General features: G+C 56.4%; 6 protein-coding genes across 6 annotated transcripts; 4 read left to right on the forward strand and 2 right to left on the reverse strand.

The window, feature by feature from the left end:
• Positions 1-39: 39 nt before the first annotated feature.
• Positions 40-2,448, forward strand: IE81DRAFT_289722 (hypothetical protein; the record flags this gene model as incomplete). Its single annotated transcript, XM_025511827.1, has 3 exons — positions 40-328; positions 413-1,329; positions 1,408-2,448. The coding sequence occupies 3 exons, from the start codon at positions 40-42 to the stop codon at positions 2,446-2,448; spliced, it is 2,247 nt and encodes a 748-aa protein (XP_025369935.1).
• A 1,513-nt stretch (positions 2,449-3,961) lies between these two features.
• On the reverse strand, positions 3,962-8,012 carry IE81DRAFT_115129 (hypothetical protein). Its single transcript, XM_025510126.1, has one exon. The coding sequence runs from the start codon at positions 7,735-7,737 to the stop codon at positions 4,180-4,182; it is 3,558 nt and encodes a 1,185-aa protein (XP_025369936.1). The 5' UTR covers positions 7,738-8,012; the 3' UTR covers positions 3,962-4,179.
• Positions 8,013-8,789: 777 nt separating this feature from the next.
• IE81DRAFT_341182 (hypothetical protein) lies at positions 8,790-10,946 on the forward strand. Its single transcript, XM_025515641.1, has 6 exons — positions 8,790-9,207; positions 9,279-9,351; positions 9,434-9,510; positions 9,585-9,822; positions 9,894-10,242; positions 10,330-10,946. Exons 1-6 carry the CDS (start codon positions 9,000-9,002, stop codon positions 10,549-10,551), a joined length of 1,167 nt encoding a protein of 388 aa, XP_025369937.1. The 5' UTR covers positions 8,790-8,999; the 3' UTR covers positions 10,552-10,946.
• IE81DRAFT_323127 (hypothetical protein) lies at positions 10,347-14,324 on the reverse strand. Its single transcript, XM_025513839.1, has 7 exons — positions 13,876-14,324; positions 13,768-13,792; positions 12,626-13,678; positions 12,022-12,558; positions 11,342-11,946; positions 11,134-11,256; positions 10,347-11,044 (listed from the first exon to the last, which is right to left on the reverse strand). Exons 1-7 carry the CDS (start codon positions 14,217-14,219, stop codon positions 10,759-10,761), a joined length of 2,973 nt encoding a protein of 990 aa, XP_025369938.1. The 5' UTR covers positions 14,220-14,324; the 3' UTR covers positions 10,347-10,758.
• Positions 14,325-15,074: 750 nt separating this feature from the next.
• IE81DRAFT_323129 (hypothetical protein) lies at positions 15,075-16,780 on the forward strand. Its single transcript, XM_025513840.1, has 3 exons — positions 15,075-15,164; positions 15,244-15,440; positions 15,555-16,780. Exons 1-3 carry the CDS (start codon positions 15,101-15,103, stop codon positions 16,707-16,709), a joined length of 1,416 nt encoding a protein of 471 aa, XP_025369939.1. The 5' UTR covers positions 15,075-15,100; the 3' UTR covers positions 16,710-16,780.
• Positions 16,781-20,444: 3,664 nt separating this feature from the next.
• On the forward strand, positions 20,445-21,329 carry IE81DRAFT_115227 (hypothetical protein). The gene is made up of 2 exons (XM_025510127.1): positions 20,445-21,120; positions 21,300-21,329. The coding sequence occupies exon 1, from the start codon at positions 20,584-20,586 to the stop codon at positions 21,046-21,048; it is 465 nt and encodes a 154-aa protein (XP_025369940.1). The 5' UTR covers positions 20,445-20,583; the 3' UTR covers positions 21,049-21,120; positions 21,300-21,329.

A 21,329-nucleotide genomic window follows, 5' to 3' on the forward strand; every position in this document is an offset into this window, starting at 1 on the left:
ACGATTCCCACCTCTGAGTCACTCGCTTTGAAGAGCGGCATGCTCCCCTCTGAGCAATCTACGGCTGAAGGAGCGACCGTCGCTGCTCACGATGCAAGCTCAATCACCGCTCCAGCGCCAAGGCACCAACGTCGAGATCCGTTGACGGGAGATTTCATTCATGACGATGTCGAGGGTTCTGATCAGGACCCCTTCAGCAATTTGGCCAAAGATCGAGACAGGAAGCCCAGACCGGAGAAGCCGGATCCTGAAAAGCTTCAGATCAGTAGCAGAGAGCTCAACACGCAGCTCGTTCAGGGCAAGTCGCTCGATGAGTATTCGACAACACGTGAGTACAGGATGCGGCTGCGCGAGGCAAACGTGCGGATCCCATTTTGAGCGCTCATCGCATCGAGCAACCGTCACGCCGCAGCCACAAATGCCCCTTCCCATGGATCTTCTGGCTACCAATGGCGCATGATGAAGCTCAGAAGGGTGTACGAGACAGCAGAGGAGCAGAACAGACCCTTGGAGGAAGTCGCGCTGGAGAGGTATGCTAGCATGGCCGACTTCAACGAGGCTCGAGCGGAGAGGCAATTCATCGAAGATCGGTCACAGACTCGCGGTGCAGGGGGTTCTGGCAGAAACACGCCGAACGCAGCGAGCGCCTCCAGAAAAGGCTTCATGTTCAGCACGCCGGGAGGAAGTGAAGGAGGATCGAGGCCGAGCAGCAGGGCTAGCTTCAGAAGACCTGGCGAGAGCAGCAATCCCGGGACTCCATCTGCACAACTGCCACCCTCCGTTTCGACACGGTTTCAGCAGCGCGGTTTCGAGAGTCCGGCAAATGGTAGCAAGCCCGGCACACCCATTCCGTCAGTCTTCACACCCACCGTGCCGCGTCGCTCGCAGCTTTCGCAGCAAGAGCAGCGCGCAGACCGGAATGACCTGCCAGCCGATCAGGCCACTGCACCATATCAGAGAACCGCAACGGCTGCAGAGTCCAGCAGCGAAACTGCGGCACCGCCCATGGATGCCACTGCGCTGAACAGACTAGAAGCAAAGGTGCTGCGAGCAGAATTGACGGGTTCGTCTCAGGCCACCAGCTTGCGCGCCAAGCTCGAAAGGGAGAAGGCGAGATCAGGTACGGGGGGTGATAGAGGAGGAGGCTTTCCTACCGATGCACAGCATATACGGCCTGATGCTGATGAGGGCGCAACAGTACAGGTTCTTCCCACTTTGGACGCGCGCGGACGCCTATATGATGTGGGATCTGGTCAGGCTGCTCAGAATCCCACGTCGATTACAAGCGGCAATCGCTTGGCGGAAAAGAACAATCCTGATCGCAAAAGGGTGCGCTGAGCGATGCTGGCGGTGGAGAGCGAAGTCGACGGCACTAACTGATCCACAAGCACCCTATCCTCTTCGCAGTTCGAATCTCATGATAAAAAGACGGGCGAGCGTCTGCGCTACAATGCTGACGACGACGAGGTAACACTTGCTGAGCTGGTGCGGCAAGAACGATTTGGAGCGGGAAGCTCTGACCAGAAAGACATGGACGCCGAATTTGCTAAGCGCATCATGAACGACTCGAACTTTAAGAACGATTTGGATTACATGGACGAGAATGTAGAGAGGTTGGGAAGGAAAAAGATGAAGACGGATGCGATGAAGAGGCAATTTGCCATTCAGGACTTTGCCAAAACCAAGAAAGCCTTGGATGCGTGTCAGTACTGTTGGCAGGAGGAGGGCGCGAAGCCTCCCCGAGCACCAGTTGTCAGCAGCGGAACGCTCTGCTACCTCGCTCTGCCAGAGGGCGAAGCGTTGGTGGACGGCCACTGCTTCATCGTGCCTATGCAGCACTACCTCAGCTCGCTGGAAGCGGATGATGACACCTGGGACGAAATCAAGAATTTCATGAAGTGTCTCATGCAGATGGCGCATGCTCGCCAACAGTCCTACATCTTTTGCGAGACGGTCAGATCGATCAAGCATCAGCGGCACACTGCCATCGAAGCTATCCCCGTTCCTCACGATCTCTTCAGCGAGCTGCCCGCATCGTTCAAGCAAGAAATTTTGACCGTCGATGAAGAATGGTCCCAGAACAAAAAGCTCATCGAATTCACTTCTGCAAGACCTTTTCGCAAATCTTTGGTGCCGAACCTACCTCACTTTGCCGTCATGTGGGACTACAAGGGCGAAAAGGGTTATGGGCACATCATAGAAGAGGGCGATTTGATGGAAGGAGACGAGGACACGTACGGCTACAAGGGCGCATCCAAAGGTGGCAACACTTTTCCCAAATACTTCGCGGCCGAGATCATTGGTCAGCTGCTTGATCTCGAGCCTAGGCAGTGGCGCAAACCTCGATGGCTGGACGCTAATCAACAGACGCAAGCTATTTCCGCATTCAAGCACAAGGGTTGGTCGGTGGTCGACTGGACTAAGATGATCGGCGTCCAACCAAATTGAATTATTCTTGAACCAAGGAATAAACGAGTGGTGCTCTCTGCCCAGCCTTGCTGTGTCCGAGCACGAGGCTGTTTAGGAATACATGCAAAAAGTGACTCTCACGGGGCGATGAAGATCAACGCCGGGCTAAATGAGCGTAAAGTCGCGGAAATGCCAAGATTGAAGTGAGACTTCCAAGGCGATCCAATCTTCTGGCAAACGAGTGTGAGGGCGTCAGGGGGTGAGAAACGAGATATAGTATACAAACAAATGATCAGGGTCCAGGTCCAGCTGCTACTCTTCAAAGTCTTCCTCGACAACATTGTCACCACCATTTGGGATTCCGTCTCCTTTGACGATCTTGATAAGCGGTCGCAAAGCCTGCTCCTGGTCCGCCTCGTCGGCCTCGCCACGTCTCGCCACCTGCTCGCGAGCCACTTCACGACAAAGTCGCACAAATTCTCCTTCGGTCAAGCGTCCTGCGGCGTCATTGTCCTGAGCGCCTTCGGTAGGCGCTGTTGCTTCTTCCAACAGATCCCACACACCTCTCAGAATGGCCTTTGCAGCGTCGTTGCGACGTCTGATGGACATGGCTGCCTGGCGACGTAGACGAGCTGCTTGTGCTCCCTGACTACGGGCCTGATGCAAATCCATGGGCTCAGACTCTTGCACGCCATTTGGTAGCTGCCCCTGATGACGAGCTCCGATGCCCGAGACCCTGCGAGGTTCTTCTTGCGGCTCAGCGATCGTTGCAGCTGCAGGAGAAATGCTGAACTCTTCGGACTGCTTCGGGTGCAGTGGTTGTAGCAGCATCGACTCGTCTGCTTGATTGCCGGCCCTGATGGCAGGAGTGCTGAGCATGGAGGGATCCTGTTGCACCCAGCTTTCTCGCACATTGTCGTGTGAAGAGCCCAGGCTCTCCTCCTCGCTAGGCGGGGATGGGGGCAGAACGGCGCCGGCGGCTACGTCGTGAGACTGCGAAAGACGCTTCCATGAGCTGGTCCGTTCGCCATCTCCTTGGTCAAGAATGCGTCCAGCAATGGGTCGAACAAAGCCCTCCTCGAACGTGGATTCATCTTCGTCCTCGACGCCTTCTGGCTGCTCAGCATTGACGGTGAAGCCTTCTGCATCTTCAGCTGCTCTGTCGCTTTCCTCATCCTCTGCGCCGCTGTCTGCCACAGGCCCTTCATCCTCATCAAGGGGAAGCTCGAGCGAAACAGGCTCAGATTCTTGACCAAAGACGCGTCGGTCAGCCTCGGGGTCTGCGTCAATCTCGGCAGCTTCTTGGTCATCGAAGTCTTCGTCCAACGACTCATCGACGCTTCGCGACTCGTCCGGTTGGACGGCGTTCTTGCTCAGTCCAAGGCCGGTTTGTTCGCCTTCCTCATCCTCATCCTGAGGCACGTTGCGCTCTTCCCTTGCCTCAAGACTCTCAGCCTCGGCCTTGGATTTGCTGTTGCGAGCGGCTTCCCTCGAAATTGCCATCATATCGTCGACTTCGCGAAGGGTCGAAGATGTGCGGGAGGTGGTGCTCGTGAGCGCACGTGGATTTGTCGGCCTCGCTTCGTTTCCGTCAGCAAACCCCGAAGCCAGCTGTTGAGCGTCACGCTCAAGGGGCATGGGCGTCCGATCGTCGTACGTGTCTATGTTGAAGTAGCCGGCGTCTTGTACTTGCTTTTCCGAACTGATTGCAGGACGTGCAAAGAGGGTGAGTTTACATATTTGGTACGTTGGGCCCACAAGCTCAACGACTTACTTTGTGCGCTGCTGTTGTTTCTGAACGACACGGTCGCGTTTACTTTGTAGAGCTTGTCGACGCTGCTGCTTTAGGTAGTCGTGGAGCATGTTGGCTGTATGAGCAGAAGTCGCACTAGGAGGCGGACCAGAACCAACTGCACGGAATTTGACAGGCTTGGACTGTATCGACTGATCATTGCTAGCACCATCGAGGTCAGACCGATTTGAGCTGACTCCCACGCCTGGCTTCACCGGGGCCTCGCTGGGGCTATCCAGACCAAGCTGCTGCTGCGTCGAGGAAATCGACTTTCCATCGTCAAAGTCTGTCTCTTGAAACGTTTCCAGGTTGAAGCGTGTGCGCGCAGGACGAAGAGCGCGTGCCGCGAGCTTACCAGGTCCAGAGTCGGGCGAGTCGGTCTGCGAAGGCCAGGATCCCTGACGACTGCCAAAGAGTGGACGCACGGAAGCGTCCGAAGCTGCGCTCGGCATGAAGCTGTCACTCGCAGCAATGACCGAGCTGCCACCAGGCGAGACTCGTGCCCGACCCTTGCCGTGACCGCGCATGCTATTTGTCACTTGACGAACCAGGGAATCGCCTTCGCTTGCGTTGGGTGAATCGATGGCGTGTCGCACCTTGAGATTGAAGGCTTCGGAGGGGAGGAAGCTTTTTGCCTCCGGCAGCGGCAGGTGAAGTTCTTTCTGATTGAACCTTTCGTCGTCCACTGCATCATTCTCATCGGACTTGTCCTCGCCGATGGCCACCTGCGAGTTTTGCGGATCCAGATCTTGCTTGTCCAGCTCCTTCGTAACGCGCTGAGCTTCCTGAGTGTCAAGCTGCATCTCAGAAGCGATGGCATGGCCAATGTTCGTGGCTTCTTCGTCGTCCAAGGTGAGGTCCAAATCGTGCTGTTCATCTGCAGCCTCATTTTCAGGCGCTCCTCGAGCCTCTGTGCCCTCAGGATGTTCCAAAGTTGTGTCAGCTTCGCCTTGTTGAAGCCGGCCTCTGGACAGGGCGGATGCGTGTTGATCGGATTCGTTGGTCTCCTCATTAGGCTGAGACAGTTCAGGTACCTCATCAGCAGCCTCCAGTGTCGAAGTAGCCTGATGTTCGCTTTCGTTTTGTGGCAAAAATGGGTCATTGACCTGAGGCAGGTACGTCGGAGATGGCAGCGGCGGTTCCTTGGCGAAAGAGACGGAGCTGACGTCGGTGACTTCGCTCGGCGCCATTTGCAAGAAGCTACCAAAACCGCCGCCTTTCTGTGCCGATTTCGAGCCCGAGGATTGACGACTTATTTCCGAGCCGGCAACACCACCCCATCGCATATTGCTTTCTCTTTCTTGCTGCTCGGCAAGGCGTCTGAGAGCATCCATGGAAGCGTTGCGGACCACCTTGCGCGGCTGGTCGCTTTCACGAGCCGACTTGGGTGCAATTCCAAGAGCGGTGATGGGGTCGAGATCTTTGATGCTGAGACTTCGCTCGCGTGTCGCGGGGCTCTGATGAGAACTAGGCGACTTGACTCCACGATTCTCGTCATCGTCAATCCCTGGAAGCTGCCCGCCCCGACGTATTCGCTCGCGCTTCTCTTCTTGACGCTTTTGATCGCGTGCTCTGTAGAAAGCTTCGAGGTCGGCAAGCTCCATGTCTGCTGGAGTATCGTAGGATGACTGCACACTGACAACGCTGCGTGGGGGCCGCGGGGCCATGACGCTGCTCAGACTTGCAGTTGGGGAGGAAGGAAGCAGCGAACCGGCTCGAGACCGTGAGAGGACAGCTCCTAGTTCGTCCTCAGCCTCTGCTGCCTCTAATTCCTCGTCGTTGGGAGCTTGAGGGCTATCAGCAACGAGGTCATCACGACTTGGCTTGGCGATCATCACTTTAGGACCGGCCTGCGAGACTAGAGCGTCGCCATCCGGCTCTACGATTGACTGCGCTGTTTGACCAACATCCGGAGCCGTAGCTTTCGAAGAGGCGGGTTCATCCAAGTCAAAGTCATGACCACCGGTCTTGTCAGAAATGGTGTCCAGTCCAAAGTTGTCCTTCTTTGAATCTTTTGGACTCGCTGACTCTTCATCCTCATAAGGGTCGTCCGTGGCCTGATGATCGATTGCTTCGGGAATAGGGTCGAGTGCGAAGTCCTCTCCGGTTACAACGTCCGCGATTCCCCGCTCTTCATCATCCTCGACGCCAACATCGGGATCTTCATGAGGCAATATATCACTTGTGTTCGGTAACATGGAGATGCCATCGGCATGCGTACTTTGAGACCGATGATCCTGCAATGTCTCAGTGCCGTAGTCCGTGGCGTCAGAGCGGATTGATGACAAGCGGCCCAGCTTGGGTCGAGCAGGCTCGCGCTCCGTGATTCCATTCGGGATTTCCCACCATTGTGGTTGTTGTGGCTTTGCATCGTGACGATCAAGGGCCTGAATCGTGAGACCGCCGGATGCTAGTGCGGGCTCATTATGGACTTCGACCGGCGAAGACATGCCAGCAGCGTGCAGGCTCAGTTCTCGGTGTTCGGCACCGGCAATGGCAGAGCCTACGCTCAAAAAGTCGCTGAAATGATTCGCTGAGTGGGCAGATGACAAGCCTTGCGTTGAGCCTACGCCGTCAATATCGCCACCGTGCTGTTCGCCATTCACGGAGCTTCTACGCCCTTCCGCCGCAGGTTGCTGCAAGTCATAACGGGCCCAGTAATCATCCTCAGCCTTCTGCTCTGCCTCGGGGGCTTCAGTGGCAGGCTCCTGAGCTTCGTCTTGGGCTGAGTCCTCGTCATCACCATCATCCACACCGCCCCAGAACTCGTCCGGGTCAGTAATGTACTCAGCACCAGGAGAGGGCTTGGCCGAAGCATCGGCTTGAGATTTCGCGATATGGTCTTCTTCGAAACTCGAAGCTGCAGTGGCAAAAGAGTTGTACGTGCGCGTGGTGCCAAGGCTTCTGTCGCTGTATGAGCGATCGAAATTCGGTACGTTTGTGCTGTCCACGGAGACGTTGCGTTCGCGACCGGCTTGACGGGCGATACTCGCACGGACTTGTTCTTGTCGGTGTGTCTCGTAGGCTTGTTGCAGACTGCTGACCCACGCACCAGGCAGGGTGCCGGCGGGAACGAGATTGTCAAACTTCCAAATTCGCTCCGCATCGTCCTCCGAGACGCCCATGGCTCTGCGCAATACCAGATCGAGGAGAGGCTTCTTGCTGTTGATGTTGCCTAGGCTTACACAAGCAAGCGCAAAAGTCTGCTCTGGAGCGCTGAAAGTCACTTCGCCGACTACTTTCTTGACAGCACTGGCAGCGCTCGGTTGTATGCCGAGCAGCGCTTCGAGCTGCTGCTGGAGAGCTTGGATGCGACTAGTGACACGCGTAGCTGTGCCAGGAGCATGACCAAACACATCGCTGAAGAGGTAGCCATCCTCGTCTGGCTGCATGTCTAGCAAGCGGTGTCGCTGATTCAGCTCGTCGGACTTCATGCTTGCAGGAATGTAAGGCGGGTGGGTGAGCAGCATTGGTAGCAGCTTCACGCCCGCCGAGATGACGGCAGCCCGCTCTTTGAGGTCGGCGCTGCTCGTCATGACAGGGGAGGGAGACTTGGCCTACGCTGCAAAGGCTAGATCGAAATTGATGTTGATGGTGTTACAAGTGGTGTCCACAAGGAGAGCGAAGCGCGTCAAGGGCACCCACAAGGAGCGTTCCGACGTGCTCCTTTATAAGACAGCTGGCTCGAAGCTCTCCTCACAGACCGCGCCAGCGTCTGTCTGCTAGCGCTTGATTTGCGCGAAAGAGATCAAAGAGGCCCTTGCACAGTCGTCGCTTCGTGGCCTGGTGAATGTATGCGCTGATCTCAGGATTGCATGACTGGCAAAGACGAAGGAGAGGCCTCGGGCCAGTCGAGCGCCTGCAATCTGTGTATGTGTATCTGTGCAGAATTTGATTTGCCTGTCGACCAGAGCGTTGGGAAACCAAGTCTTAGAAGACCTTGCTGTCCCCTCCAGACCTCAGACAGACCTGCGATGCGATGCTTGTGTCGCGCGACGTCCATTGACTGAGCGCAATCAGTCAGGCGAGTCGTGAGTGATGCCGATTCGTCGTTGACATGCCGGTCGATTGCACTTCAATCATGAATGCGACCGGCTACTACTGCAGTGAGAGCTACGAAGTGCTGCCTTGCCAGCTCGAGAATCTCATCCACGTTGAAGGCCCAAGCGTCAGACACACTCGGCGCGATGATGCGCAAAGGAGATCCGTGCGTTTGTTGGGAGGGGGCCCCTCCGACGCTCTCGCGATCGGTCGATGTGACGTCAGTCTGTGAGCATCCACACCTCGGATGCGCTGGGTCCACACTCAAGACTACCTTGAGACCCCTGTCCTGAAGAGAGAGGCTGAGTGATCACGCACGAGCCTGAGGAGATGGATCGGAGCTAGAACATGGCCTGATCATCCTCCCGAGTCAGCATACCGCGTGCCGAACTCATGACTTCTTGATTTAGGCCCGCGGGACAAGTCAAAAAGTCACGAGTCTTGAGTTTGAGTAGTCACGTGAGTAGTACAAAAAATCGCGTAAAGTCAAGTCACGTGTTAATCGAAGGACCCAACATCTTGGCTGCTTCATCATGCACGACCGTCACAATGCTGAACGTGCTCCCGACTACTAGCGACTAGCGAGTCAGGACGCAAGCAACAACAGCCGCGACCTTCGTGCTTCTCTTGATCCTTTGCACAGTGCCACCTCGATTGCACCCGCACGAGGAGACCTCAGAGCAGTCCATCAAGATACACATTTGAGCCAACGTCCGGGGGTCCTCCATCCTAACCTCGCTTCCAGGTCCAACTCACCATGGGTGGGTATGAGCTTCATCAGAAGCTGCGAACGAAGGCCGTACGACAATTGAAGAAGAAGGATTATGCAGGCGCCATCGAATCGCTGCACGGGGGAGCCGTCGAGCTGCTGAAGGAGGGAGAGCAAGGATCCGGTTGTGACTTGGGAGTTTACATGATCGATGTATATGGTCAAGCTGAACTACCTAGCGACGAGACCAGCAGAGGTGAGACACACATGCTGTGTTGATCTGACGACCTTCTCCGACACTGACTTGTGAGACGCTGCTTCCTCAAGGTCGAATTCTCGAGATCGTCAAAGCTGCCAAGCCTGACTTCTGGCGCAAGAAGGTGATTGATGCGGCCATAAAGTAAGCATAGAGCGAGGTTTCTGAGTCATTGAAACTGTCCCTCTGAGCTGATCCCTTGCCCATTCGTTCCATACCCTTGCAGGTGGTCTGCGAAGGTGACAAGTGCACCAGCTGGAGATGGGCACTTGCGTCTGGCATTGGGAGAAGCTCTTGTAGCCTGTGAGTGGAGACTTGCTGCATTACGCAGCCGCCATTTTTCACCTGACCAGTATATGCCACTTTTGGGCCCTCAGCTGGCGAGTTCTACGCGGCAGAAGGACACCTCCTCGCAGCTTCGGCACCGCCCCCCGGAAACGCCAGCTTAGCTTCTCAACATTTTGATGCATCTGCTCCTACCAAATTCGCCTCCAGTCAGCTGACCTGGCTGTATGCGCATGCGGAGACAGAGTCTCAAGCCAAAGGCGAGAGCAGGGATCAGGCAACCATCGCAAGGTCAGCATCAGGAAGATGGGCCTTGAGAGGACTATTGCCGTGAGTCTTTAGCAGAGGTACAATCGCCGGGCCCCTGACCTCAGCTGACGTGCGAAGCCCCATGCTTTCAGGTTGCTTGTCGCTCGAGCTTTCACAGGCTCTCGAGCATTCCTCATTGCCTACGTCAAAGAGCTCGTCACAAAGCATCCAAAACTTCTATTGCCAACTCAACCGAATCCCAAGGCGTTCTCGCCTGTCGGGGGAACAACTACTGTGCAATCCGATCCGTTGCAGCTGTACATGACGGCCAACGCGGATCTCAACTTCGCTCAAATGACACTCGCTCTCGTGGGTCAAGCCGTGAGCGTCAAAAAGTCGGGTCAGAGGGTTGGCGATCAGCTGCGCAATGCATGGGGAGGACTCATTCAGCAGTACCAGAGGGAAGGACCTGCGCTGGAAGCGGACGAATTCGTTGGTGATGTGAGTGGCGAACCAATGCTCGCTCGCTCTAGGTCCCTCGTCATGAATCATGCGCTGCTTCCTGACAACCTCTTTCCTTCTCAAAAGACGATCAATGGTATTTCGACGCTCTACTTTGACGTCAGGTCCAATCAGCCGCAGGGAAACTTTATGCAGGACATGCTTGGAGCTCTGATGGGCGGAGGACCCCAAGGTGGCTCGCAGCCGGCTCCAGTCATCGTCAAGCAACCGCCCGCACCTAAGGGCGTACAGAGGCCAGACACCGAAGAATCTGCCGGAGATGGGGGAGAGGAATTGGACCTCGACTGATTTCGTTGATCTCTCACCTTGGGCGCCACACGATCTGCAGCGAAAGTAGCAGATCAAGCGAGTCACCGCAGTAGACTATGCATGCATCTAATTGACCAGAGCCTTGCTGTGATTTGCGTACTCCGACACGGAGCAGCGATGCGTCAATATTGGTGCTGAGGGGTGGACGATTTCTTTGGTCCTTTTGTGCTGTGGCGACACAGGACATCAAGGACGAGCCCAAGCTCCGGTCCTCATGTGAGCGCGCATTCGATTCTGCTCGTTCGACGCATTCGCGACTTCCTCCTCCACCATTCGAGCCCACGCTTCGCTGTCGAGGTTAATGAGCATTCTGACGGCAGACCTAGCAGCCGTGGTTACCATCTCATTTGCGATTGCCGTAAGACCAGGGAAACCAAAGAGGGCTAGCACCGAGGGTCGATCCGCTTTGCCCATCCGTATATCTCTCGCTCTCTGCAAGAAGTTCTTCTCCCGCGGGAAGCGCACTAGCTCGCTGCATCAGTAGAGTCGGAGGAAAAGGCGGCGTCAGACCATGTGAATAAGAGGTGTGCGAAGATGATAGAACTTCCGTTTCAAACTCACAGATCGCCTTCAAAGCTGATTTGCCCCGACTCGTCAATGACGCGTGGTCGACCGGGTCTCACAGCTTGCATAGCCTGCTCCTTTGTCATCTTATGTTCAGTAATGAGCTTCTGAATCTCAATGCTGTGGGGGCACGAGCGCAACGCAGCGAGTCAGCATCGGAAGCGCAAGAAGTCCTGGACGTTCAGAGGGCTCGATGACAACTCACGAGACCTCGGTGGCGAACGCCAAAGCCGCAGCTTCGCCCAAGCCTCCAATGGTATCAATGAGTCCTCGTCCATACGGACCCTTAGGCACGTCTGCAGCCCCTTCGGTTGCAGCCTTCTCCTCTTCATCAGCTTTACGCTCAGCCTCGGCAACCTGATGAGCCTTCTCGGCCAGCTGGTCTTCCGCCTCCCCATCAATTGCGGTCTCTGAAGCAGCAGCAAGAGCGATCGAGCCTTCCTCTTCAGCCACCAATCTAGCGGCCTGGGCTACGATATCTTCGTCCTGCTTTTCTTGCTCCGTAGCAGATGCAGTTGCGGAGGTAGAAGCAGTGCCCGCCTGCTCTTCGGAAGCGTCACTTTCAATGGCAATGGTCGAAAATTCGCCTTGACGCGTGATGTCTTTGGGTCGATATCTGAAGGAAAGTTTCACGGGTTTCTTGGCCGCGTTCGGAGTCTCGGAGGCAGCCTCGTCGCCCATCAGCTCTTCCTCTGGCCTGCTCTTTAGGAGCGCCGTCAGACCAGTGTAGACTCTGCCTCCTGCAAGCTCTTCGATGACTTCCTTAGAGATACCTCGACCCTCACAAACCTTGCTTAAGAAGTCGTCGTACTATTGTGGAGATGGAAGGGTCAGTGACGATGAGACGGGCTCGCCATCTCGGCAGGAAAATGGGCCGAGACTCACGGTCTCGTCAATATGCTCTGCGTTCCTCTTGCGGTACTCTTCGCTCATCTCATGCATCAACGACTCGTTCTTGCTGCCCGTGAAGAAAGACTGCATGGAGATGCCCAGCTGATCAAAGATTTTGCGCGTAATCGTTGGTCTGAGGCCAGCCACGCCGATGGATCCGGTGATGGTGGACTCGCATGCCAAGATAGCGTCTGCCGAAGCGGAAGCATAGTACCCTCCAGAAGCGGAGACGTTTCCAAAGCTTGCGATGACAGGCTTGCCGTACTCTTCCTGACATCTCCTCACGGCATCGTAGATCGAATCGCTGTCTACCACAGATCCTCCGCCGGTGTCCAGACGAAGAACGATGCTCTTGATTTCATCATCCTCGCACGCCTCGCGAAGGCCCTTGATGGCGTGCGCGGCAGTGAAGTCCCCGGGAGCGCTACTGATGCCCCCTAAGAGGTATACGACGCCAACCTGATTCTTGTAAGAGTCCGGTAAACGCTTGGCGAGTGTGCGATCAATGATGTCGGAGTACAGTGGGAAGCTCTGGGAAAGAGGAGAAGTGCTGGTCAAGGAGGGGCTTCGCTCGGTCCGTGCCCATCTAAATGCTTACCTTCACTTTGGCTTCTTGTCCTCCGATTTGCTTGAACAGCTCTCGCTTGTACATCGTACCAGTGATGAGACCTTCTTTGATGGCCTCGTTGGCCGAGAAGGGTCCTTTCTTGACTAGTTGCGCGACCTTGTCAGCAGCTTCGTCCGGGTCCATGTCAGGCCATCTATTGACGCCAATCGCAAAGCACATTCCTCGATTCAAGTCACCAAGCAATGAAGCCTGATTCTGTAGCTGAGGTTCGGTCAATGTGCCATCTTCCGTGTATTGGGATACGACCGACTTGTATTCTCGCCGAGCTTCTGCGTGAGGCTTGATGCCTAGCTTTTCCAATGCTCGCCGGAAAAAGGTAATGCTGCCGCCAATACCTCTGAGAGGTACGGAGCCGGATGGCTGGATGTAGACCTCATCAAAAGCGGACGCCAACAGGAACGCGCCTTGAGAGCTGAACGTATCCGTCCAGGCGATCGTGGCTGGCAATTGTCGCGTCACAGGTCCAGCTGCCGCTCCCTGGCCGTTTTCAACCTTCGTGGCTGCCTTTGTCTCCGCCGAAGCTTTGATACGATCCACCGCTTTGTGCAGCTGCTGGACCTTGGCCTCTGCTTGCTCGGGCTTGAGCTTGGGGTCGGCTTCGGACAACCAAGCGACGAGCTGCTCCTCATCGAGGGAGTCGGCATTCATCATCTCCGGTTTATGTCCCGGCCTAGTAATCTCGACCTGCAAAATTTTGCCTGCTGATCCCTTCTGCCTTTCCGTCAGCTCTTCGTTCTTTGCGATTTTGAAATCGTGTATGGCTTGGGTCAATTCTTCGATTTGCGCAAACCCCAGCCCTGGACCTCTTGAGCTTCCTGGAATGTGCAGGCCTGAGAAGTCGGCAATGAGCCCTCGGATGCGAGAGTCGCCTTTGGCCCACTTGAGAGCCCGCACGGCTTCGTACAGCTCCATGACGCGAGGAGCATCCTCGCCTGCTGATGCGCCGCCGAGCAGCGCCGTCAGACTCGTGGGGCCTCGAGCCTCGACGATGGCGCCATCGTAGATCTTCCATACCAGCCAGGACTGAGACCATCAAAAGGCGGACAAGTCTCAGTGCAGCTCATGGAGCAGATACCCTGCTAGCACGATGAATGTGGTGCCGTTGTACTCACATCATCAGCTACGTGATCCCGTTTGCTAAGCCGCGCAACGTTGGGTGGGCCATGACAAGCTCAGCCTACGCCTCGAGTGGAACCTGTGAGGCGCATGTATGCACTCACATCTGAGCTATCTTGCCGCTGATGTAGCTCGTCCCCAAAAATGTCACAGCAATTCCAATACCCAAGTACCTCCTGTTATTCCAGACCTTCACAGCGACCTGACCTCCAGCGCTCTGTCTCGCCCTCTGAGCAGCAGCCGCAGCGTTTGGGAACCTTCTTGCAAAAAGTCCTGGTTGGGTCTTGGGCTGAGCGTGAGGTTGCTGCGATCCGCCGCCTGGTCCATTGCTGCCCGTTTGAGCGGATGACGTAGCACCGGCTTGGGTTGCGCCGTTGGAATTTGGTGGAGCTGCGACTTTGCCAGCCGCTCCATCCGAGCCATTCGTGGGAGTTTGAGCCTGTGACATGACCGTCGCGGCTGTTGGTGGGGCTCAGTCTCAAGTCGTGGCATTCACTCGCAGTAGCAAGCGATGCGATGATGAGAAGAGCGGAGACGCGAGCTCAAGCGGATGCGTACCCATGCAAAAGCTAAGCAAGAAGCACCTCTTTGGCTGGATCTTCCTGAAGGATTACGCAGCGTGCCGCGCACGTGATCACGAATTGCAAGGGTCCCAGCACCGCGGCAGCAGCGGTCAAACCACGCAAAGTCGCGCCGATGCTGCGAACCTCGCACGACAGAGCGCTGCAACGAGGCACGGCACGCATGCATGCAAGAGGACGTCAAAATGAATCAAGAATCCAACTTTCAAATTGGGCCAAAAGGCGTTATTTATGGGTTGAGCCTCGCGCTCGCTCGGTTCGACTTCGACTCGTGACTGCTGCTCGCCGCTCATGATGTGCTTCTCAGTCACCATCGTCACCATCGTCGCCGTCAGCAAGACCCGCCGCAAGCTTATCATGGGACCCAAGGCACTTCACTGAGCATCTCTCTCAATCGCTTTCCAACACGTCACCCGAGCACATCATTCGCATTTTACGATTCCCACATACACGCATCTCGAGTTGACCGCGTCCTCGCTCTCGCGCCTCGTATGAAGCCTCGCTGGTCGAGCACGTAATCTTCCAGTCAGCACTTCCCCTACGCTCATTTCGTACTTCGCCTGACTTGGAGAGAAGTATGTTGGTCCCTCTGCTCTTCCTCTTTCTGCTCATCTCGGTACCCTTGCTGGGTCTGCTGTTCTTGTTTTTATGGGTCGCCTTGTATAGAGCGCCTTCGACGACGCGCAAATCCAGCTTGGGCAGGAGTGCGGCAGTGGTGGTATTGGGAGACATTGGTCGCAGTCCGCGGATGTGCAATCATGTGGATAGTCTGGCAAACGAGGGCTGGAGAGTCGCCGTTGTCGGTTATGCTGGTGAGTGCCGATGCATCCTGTCCGGCTCAGAACCAGCACCGCGCGCTCAAGTGTTCACCCCTCACTGGAACCTGAACAGGCGTCGCTGTCCCTTCAAACCTGAGGAGATCATCCATCAAGCATCACCATCTGGCAACTCCACCTGCTTACATCGCGAGGCTACCGAGGCTACTGTTTGCGTTTGTTGCGCCTTTCAAGGTGCTATGGCAGAGCGCTGTCCTTTTCCTCGAGCTTACAACCCAAGTGCAGCCACCTCCTGAGCTCTTGCTTGTCCAGGTGAGCCTTTTTTGAGAAAGTTGCGCGTCTCCTCTTTGTCCTGATCTTCACTCACCTCATCTCATCGATGAATGTGATATACTAACTTCGGTAATCTACTGCTCTCATCTGCAGACACCACCGGCATTGCCAACGCTATTCGTCGTCAGAGTCGCCTCGCTGCTACTGCAGTCAAGGGTGATCATCGATTGGCACAATCTCGGCTACACCATTCTCGCCTTGCGCATGGGCGCCAAGTCTCCCCTCGTCGCCCTTGCGCGTCACCTGGAGAGGCTTACGGGGAGGAATGCGTACGCACACCTCTTTGTCACCCACGCCATGCGCACACGGCTCGCGCAAGAGTGGGCATTGAGGGGAAAGAAGCTGACCTTATATGACCGACCGCCGGCTCATTTTCGAAAGAGGAACCCGGAAGAGACGCATCGGCTTTGGACCACGCTCGCGCCTACGATCAGCCCGTCCTGCAACGACTTCTGGCCTGCTCATAGCTTGCCACGGACAACGCCTTTCACTTCCGAGAGCGGACCCTCAGCTGTGGAGATCGCGAGGCAGGAGACAGCTGCCGCCGCGCTTGTGACTCAGCGCTCGCCTGAGGCGGCTTCTTCCCCAGAGTCGCTGCTCAGGGACGACAGGCCCGCTCTCGTCGTGAGCTCCACCTCCTGGACAGCCGATGAGGACTTTTCCATCTTGCTCAAGGCCGCTGGCATCTATGAGCGTCGGGCGCGACAACTGGTTGCGGTAGCAGAAGCTAACCAGACATCTGCGTCCTCACCCACTTTGGAAGAGCCCATCGCCAGCGGCGACGCTTTTGATAGAGCTCGAAGGAGGCTCTCTTCTTCGAGCCATCGTGCGACCGGCTCGGGCTCGGGCTCTGTCGAGTATGCCAGCTCCGCCTCTGGCTCTATGCGAGAGAAGAGCAGGAAGCGAGCTTCCGTCTCCGCTGAAGAAGCCTTTGGACCTACTCGTCTGCCTAATGAGCCAGCTGAGATGCTGCCCAAAGTATTGATCCTTGTCACGGGGAAGGGAGAGCTTCGCGCACACTACGAGCAAGAGATTGCCAGGCTCGAATCCGCTGAAGAATGGAAGTGGGTGCGCATCAGGACGGTGTGGTTGGAGGCTGCAGACTATCCGGTCCTTCTGGGTGAGTCTGGCGGGCAAAGAGTGGGCGACGCAACCACAAACCGCGCTCAGAAGCGGCTAATAGGCGCTCCCTTCGAACAGGTTCTGCGGACGTTGGGGTGTCTCTGCATGCATCTTCGTCTGGTCTAGATCTCCCAATGAAGGTTGTCGACATGCTGGGCTGCGACTTGCCGGTCTGCGCGCTTGACTTTCCGTGCCTGGACGAGCTGGTCAAGGATCGTCGCAACGGTCTGACATTTCGAACAGCAGAAGAGCTGGCTCGTCAACTGGAAAGTCTACTTAGCAAGCACCCAGAACGGAGCTGGCTGGCTGCTGAGCTCGAGAAACTACCCTCGCCATTCGAAGTCCCTTTGCCCGGTGCAGATGCTTTGGCGAGTGCGACTTCTGCCAACGGTCGGGGTAGCGAAAGAATCCCTTCGCCCCCTCCCTCGCCCTTCAGTCCAACAGATCCCGCCACTTTCACTATGATGCCTTCGCCTGTGCTAGGTCGCGGCCTCAAGTCGTGGGAATACCCACGATCTGCACCAAGTTCGGTTCCAAACGCAGCTTTATCTCCCGTCGAGAGCCAGAGACAGCCGCCTCTGATCCAGACGAAACGCTCCACATCGACTTGGTCAGGCAATTGGAAACGACACGTTCGACCTTTGCTCGCTACTGATCCGGACGATGCCATCCATTCGGACTCGGAGCAAGATTCCCCTAATGAGGCCTCCTCTTCGGGCCGATCGAGCTTCGAGGGAGGCAAGCGTATCTCCCGCGTTCTCTCTGGCCAAGGACACAACAGGACCGGCACCCTCACGTCTAGCCTTTTCAACGCGCAAAGCTCGAACGCGGCTGCGCGCAATCAAGCGCACGCAGGGAACCGGGCCAGAGCTCAGCCTCGCGGTTGGCTTTCGACGATGACCCTGGGCTTGGTCGGCTCGCATGATCGTAATTTGGCACAGCCCCATCCAGGCGTGAAGTCATCAACTTCGCCCAGGAATAGCGGCGAAATCGACAGAGAATGGACGCAAGAGGACGACGAGGACGAGAGAGCTCGATTGAGTCAGCTTGGTCTTCGAGACGCGACCCAAGCGGGGGTGAGCGATTTGAGACATCGACGCAAGAATGCGCCATTATACAGCGGCAGCGGAGGTGGATGTGCTGACCCAAAAAGGCAGGACAGTCTTGGGCTGCCATTGCCCGAGCCCAGCGCTTCCGCCAACGAGACCGCGGCGTCTGGACTCTCTAGGGCACATTCTATACCAGATATTCAGGTGTCAGAGCATGCTCCTACGTGAGCCTTTATCTCAAATTTGATATTGTCATTGGAGAGTAGGCCGTTGCACTGCTGTGTGGTGCGACCAGGAGCGCCTCAAATCGGTGCGCAGACCCCACACTTGATCCAACTCTGGCGTTGCTGCCCGATCTCAGATTGCCGTAGGGACGGTCTCATCCAACGTCAGCGTCTCAGGCCCAGACTGGTCTAAATGGTCGCCGACTCAGGGTCTGACACGATCGCTGGGAGTTCTCGTGTCGCCGAACAGGTCCGTCGACAGGCTCCGCCGGATTGGCGCAGCATCCAGGCGGGAGACGACCGCTGTGAGAGAGACTTGACAGCGGGTGGGGAGGAGGGAAGTATGGAGGGAGAGGAACGGGTCGGAGAGCGTAAAGTGGGCGTTGCGAGACGAGATCGTGTCGCTTTGTGGGAAGCTCGATCGTCGGAGTGTGCCGGACGTTGCTGATAGATGTCTCTCGGAGCTTGAAAGGGTGGTCCGGGGCGCGCTACGCGACCGCGATGAGCCGGCGGTCAAGTAGCGCGCTTGCGCCGTGAGCGCACGTGGAGACAGCGACGATGTGCAAGCTCGGAGATCGCATTTTGGGCAGAGGACGAAGGTCACCACGGCATCTAGAAAGAGCCTGTGTGCTCCAAGTCTCACTTCCAATCGATCTCAGCGCGAGAGGCCCACCGCTCGCCCAAGCGCATGATCATTTGCTTCGATCGAGAGGCATAGACCTGCTGATGAGAAAGGAGTCACGAGCAACAGGCTGTGGAGGTAGCGAGACAGGTCGTGCACCTTGCCAGGTACCATCGTTCAGATATACTGCAAGCTGCACCGGCATTGTGCGTATTTGCGGCAGCCTCATCGGCTATTGTATTGCACAAAACCGGTAGACGTTCGGCCGGCCGGCTCGAGTCTGGTAGCTGCCGCTCCAAAGCAAAGAAACGTCAATGCGTGGCGGTGATAGCCCTCGTGCTTTCAGCTGTCGTACCTCGTCCCTTGCCAAGATCGTCAGCATGCACAAGCGGCCATCAGATCGTATGATGTTCCAACCTTCATCACGGTCGATACACACCCGCAGATCGCATAGCCATAGTCGCACGTGCTGACAGAGATCGTTTTACGTATTGGATTACGTTCCCCTTGCAGGGTGCGAGGTCGATCCGCAGGCCCGGCATACTGTTCACACGCTATCTGCGCTAAGGATGTCTCGGTCGACGCCACTTGTGGGTGCCGAGGGTGTCATGCCACCAGCTCGCCACCTGGTTCTCGAAATTGGGGCGTCAAAGCGACCATTTTGTTCGTTTAGCCTCTGGCCAGTCGCGATTTCTGAGCCGAGTGTCGGCGACATTGGCGGGCCTCTCGCTGCTAAAGAAGACCGCTTTTCTCGAGAGCAGATGAGAACTGTAGAAGGGCAACACGGGTTCGATCCATCATATGTTGCCGAAGTTTTCGAGACTGTATGTACCTGCTCGGACCAATCTGTATCGCACCACAATCGACAAGGAATTGACGCCCAGACGAATGACACCTCAAGTGTGAAGCAAGTCGGACCTGCGTACCTTTCACACTCGTGAGCTGATGACTGTGTGCACGTCTATCTTTGCATGTCCGCATCCATGAGGGAGCATGTGAGGGATGGAGCAGAAGCAGGCCTGTGGGGCATGCTCTCAGCCGCAGCCGTCACAAAGACGCGCACGCGCGCTCCGAGCTCCTGCGTGACGCTGCAGCAGCAGCTGCTTCATGCCGCCTTTACCTCGAGACTCACGACTCGTCGCGCGTGTCTGCAGCACTGCGCGCCCCACCGCGTCAACGAAACGACATGTCTCAGGTGGCAGACGCATCAGGCAAGAAGCCCGACCGGCTCGCAGATCACGACTCCCGTCATCTCGATTGCCACCTCTGTGCCAGTGCTGTGGCCAAATGATCTGTCTACCCAACTTGCTGGTGCACATTAGCTGCCTTGACGATCAGCCTGCACTGAGGCACTCAGAGGAACGACAGGCAGCTCATTCACCTCCGTTTTGTCGCCAATGGCTTCGCCGGCTCAACAACGGAGCTACCGCTAAGGACGATCCCTTATCCTTCGCCAGCAGATGATGTTGAGGCAGATTCGCTCCGCAAGCGAATCCAACATCCGCGCTAGCGAAGCCAAGATTAGGTTCCTCTGGCAAACCTGCTGCGAGGAAGCGCTCTGCAAGCCAATCGTTCATCCTCCGCAAAAGGCTAGACCGCCCTGATGGTGCACACTGCCATGACCGATACCAAGATGATGTGCAGTGGCCTATGCCTTGCCGCACAAAGCGCTTGCGCTGCAGTCACAGTACAGTTCATCGTAGACTGATCGACTCGGTCCTCCTCGGCTACTCCGAGCCAAGCGCAGCAACAGTGCACTTCAGAGGCACCTACAGTCGTCAATCGTCCAGGCTTAGTGCAGGCAGGCTGCTCAGCATGAATTCATAGAAAGGGTCGTAGAATTGGGGAGCTTCACGCTTGTGGGCGCGCTGAGACCATGTCCATGTTCGCGCTCCGCTACGAAACCGAACCAAAGGTCGCCATTGAGCAGATTAGGCAAGCCTGATTGCTGCGCGGACGGGGGCTCTTTATCCTTAGTCATGCGCATGCATGCCCACCCAAGTCTAAACCTTGTGCTGTTGCGAGCGTTGCAAGCTTCGACCGCAATGGGGTGGCTTTAAGCCGCATACAGGCCGATGTGGACCCGTTGAGATTGCCCGCTCTCAATGCGTTGCTACCGCATGTCTCACTTTGCTCACCCTCACCATTGCCGTTACTTCTTCTCCAGCCTTTCGCCTCACCCATTTACTCTTTCATTCGTTAGCCTCCCCTCTTCATCTGCTCGGCAGATCGCCCCCCGTCTTATCATTCTCTTCGGATCGTACAGAAGCGCTGTGCGCATCTGCAAATCTTGTCTCAGGTCAACGCCGCCGCCGCGGGTTCGATCAGAGCCCTGTAGAGCTACAACTGCTCTGCCCTCGGTAACTGCCGCACCAACCTTCACTCGCGCCGAGGCAGGACCCGGCCACAGTCCAACTCGCTCAACGCTCATTGCCTTCGCCACTCTTTCACTCGCACTCGAACGCGCATCGCAGTTTCTTGCGCTTAGCTTTCTTCACGCGGCTGCACCGAGCAGCTCGATCTGTCCCCGATCGAGTACATCGGTCGCTTCATCAAGCCCGCGGTCCTAGCGTCATCATCGGTTTCAGCATCCATCGGAGTGTTGGACCGGCAAAGGCCATTGATCAGCTCACCAGTCTCAGGTGAGTAGTTGGAGGTAGAGCTGCAGATGCACTCAAAGGTTCGGATAATTCGGCTCGGTAAGCTGCAGTCGTGTGTGGGAACTTTGCGGACCTGCCGTGCTTCACTATCGGAACCAAATCCTGGTTGGTCATGGCTCACTTACGTGGATTGCCTGCCCTGTGCACAAATCTCTTGTCAGACGTCTGTCCGCTCGAAAGCGGGGAACGTG

This window comes from Ceraceosorus guamensis, assembly GCF_003144195.1.
Source record: "Ceraceosorus guamensis strain MCA 4658 unplaced genomic scaffold IE81scaffold_26, whole genome shotgun sequence".
In the NCBI taxonomy this organism is placed as follows: Eukaryota; Fungi; Basidiomycota; class Exobasidiomycetes; order Ceraceosorales; family Ceraceosoraceae; genus Ceraceosorus; species Ceraceosorus guamensis.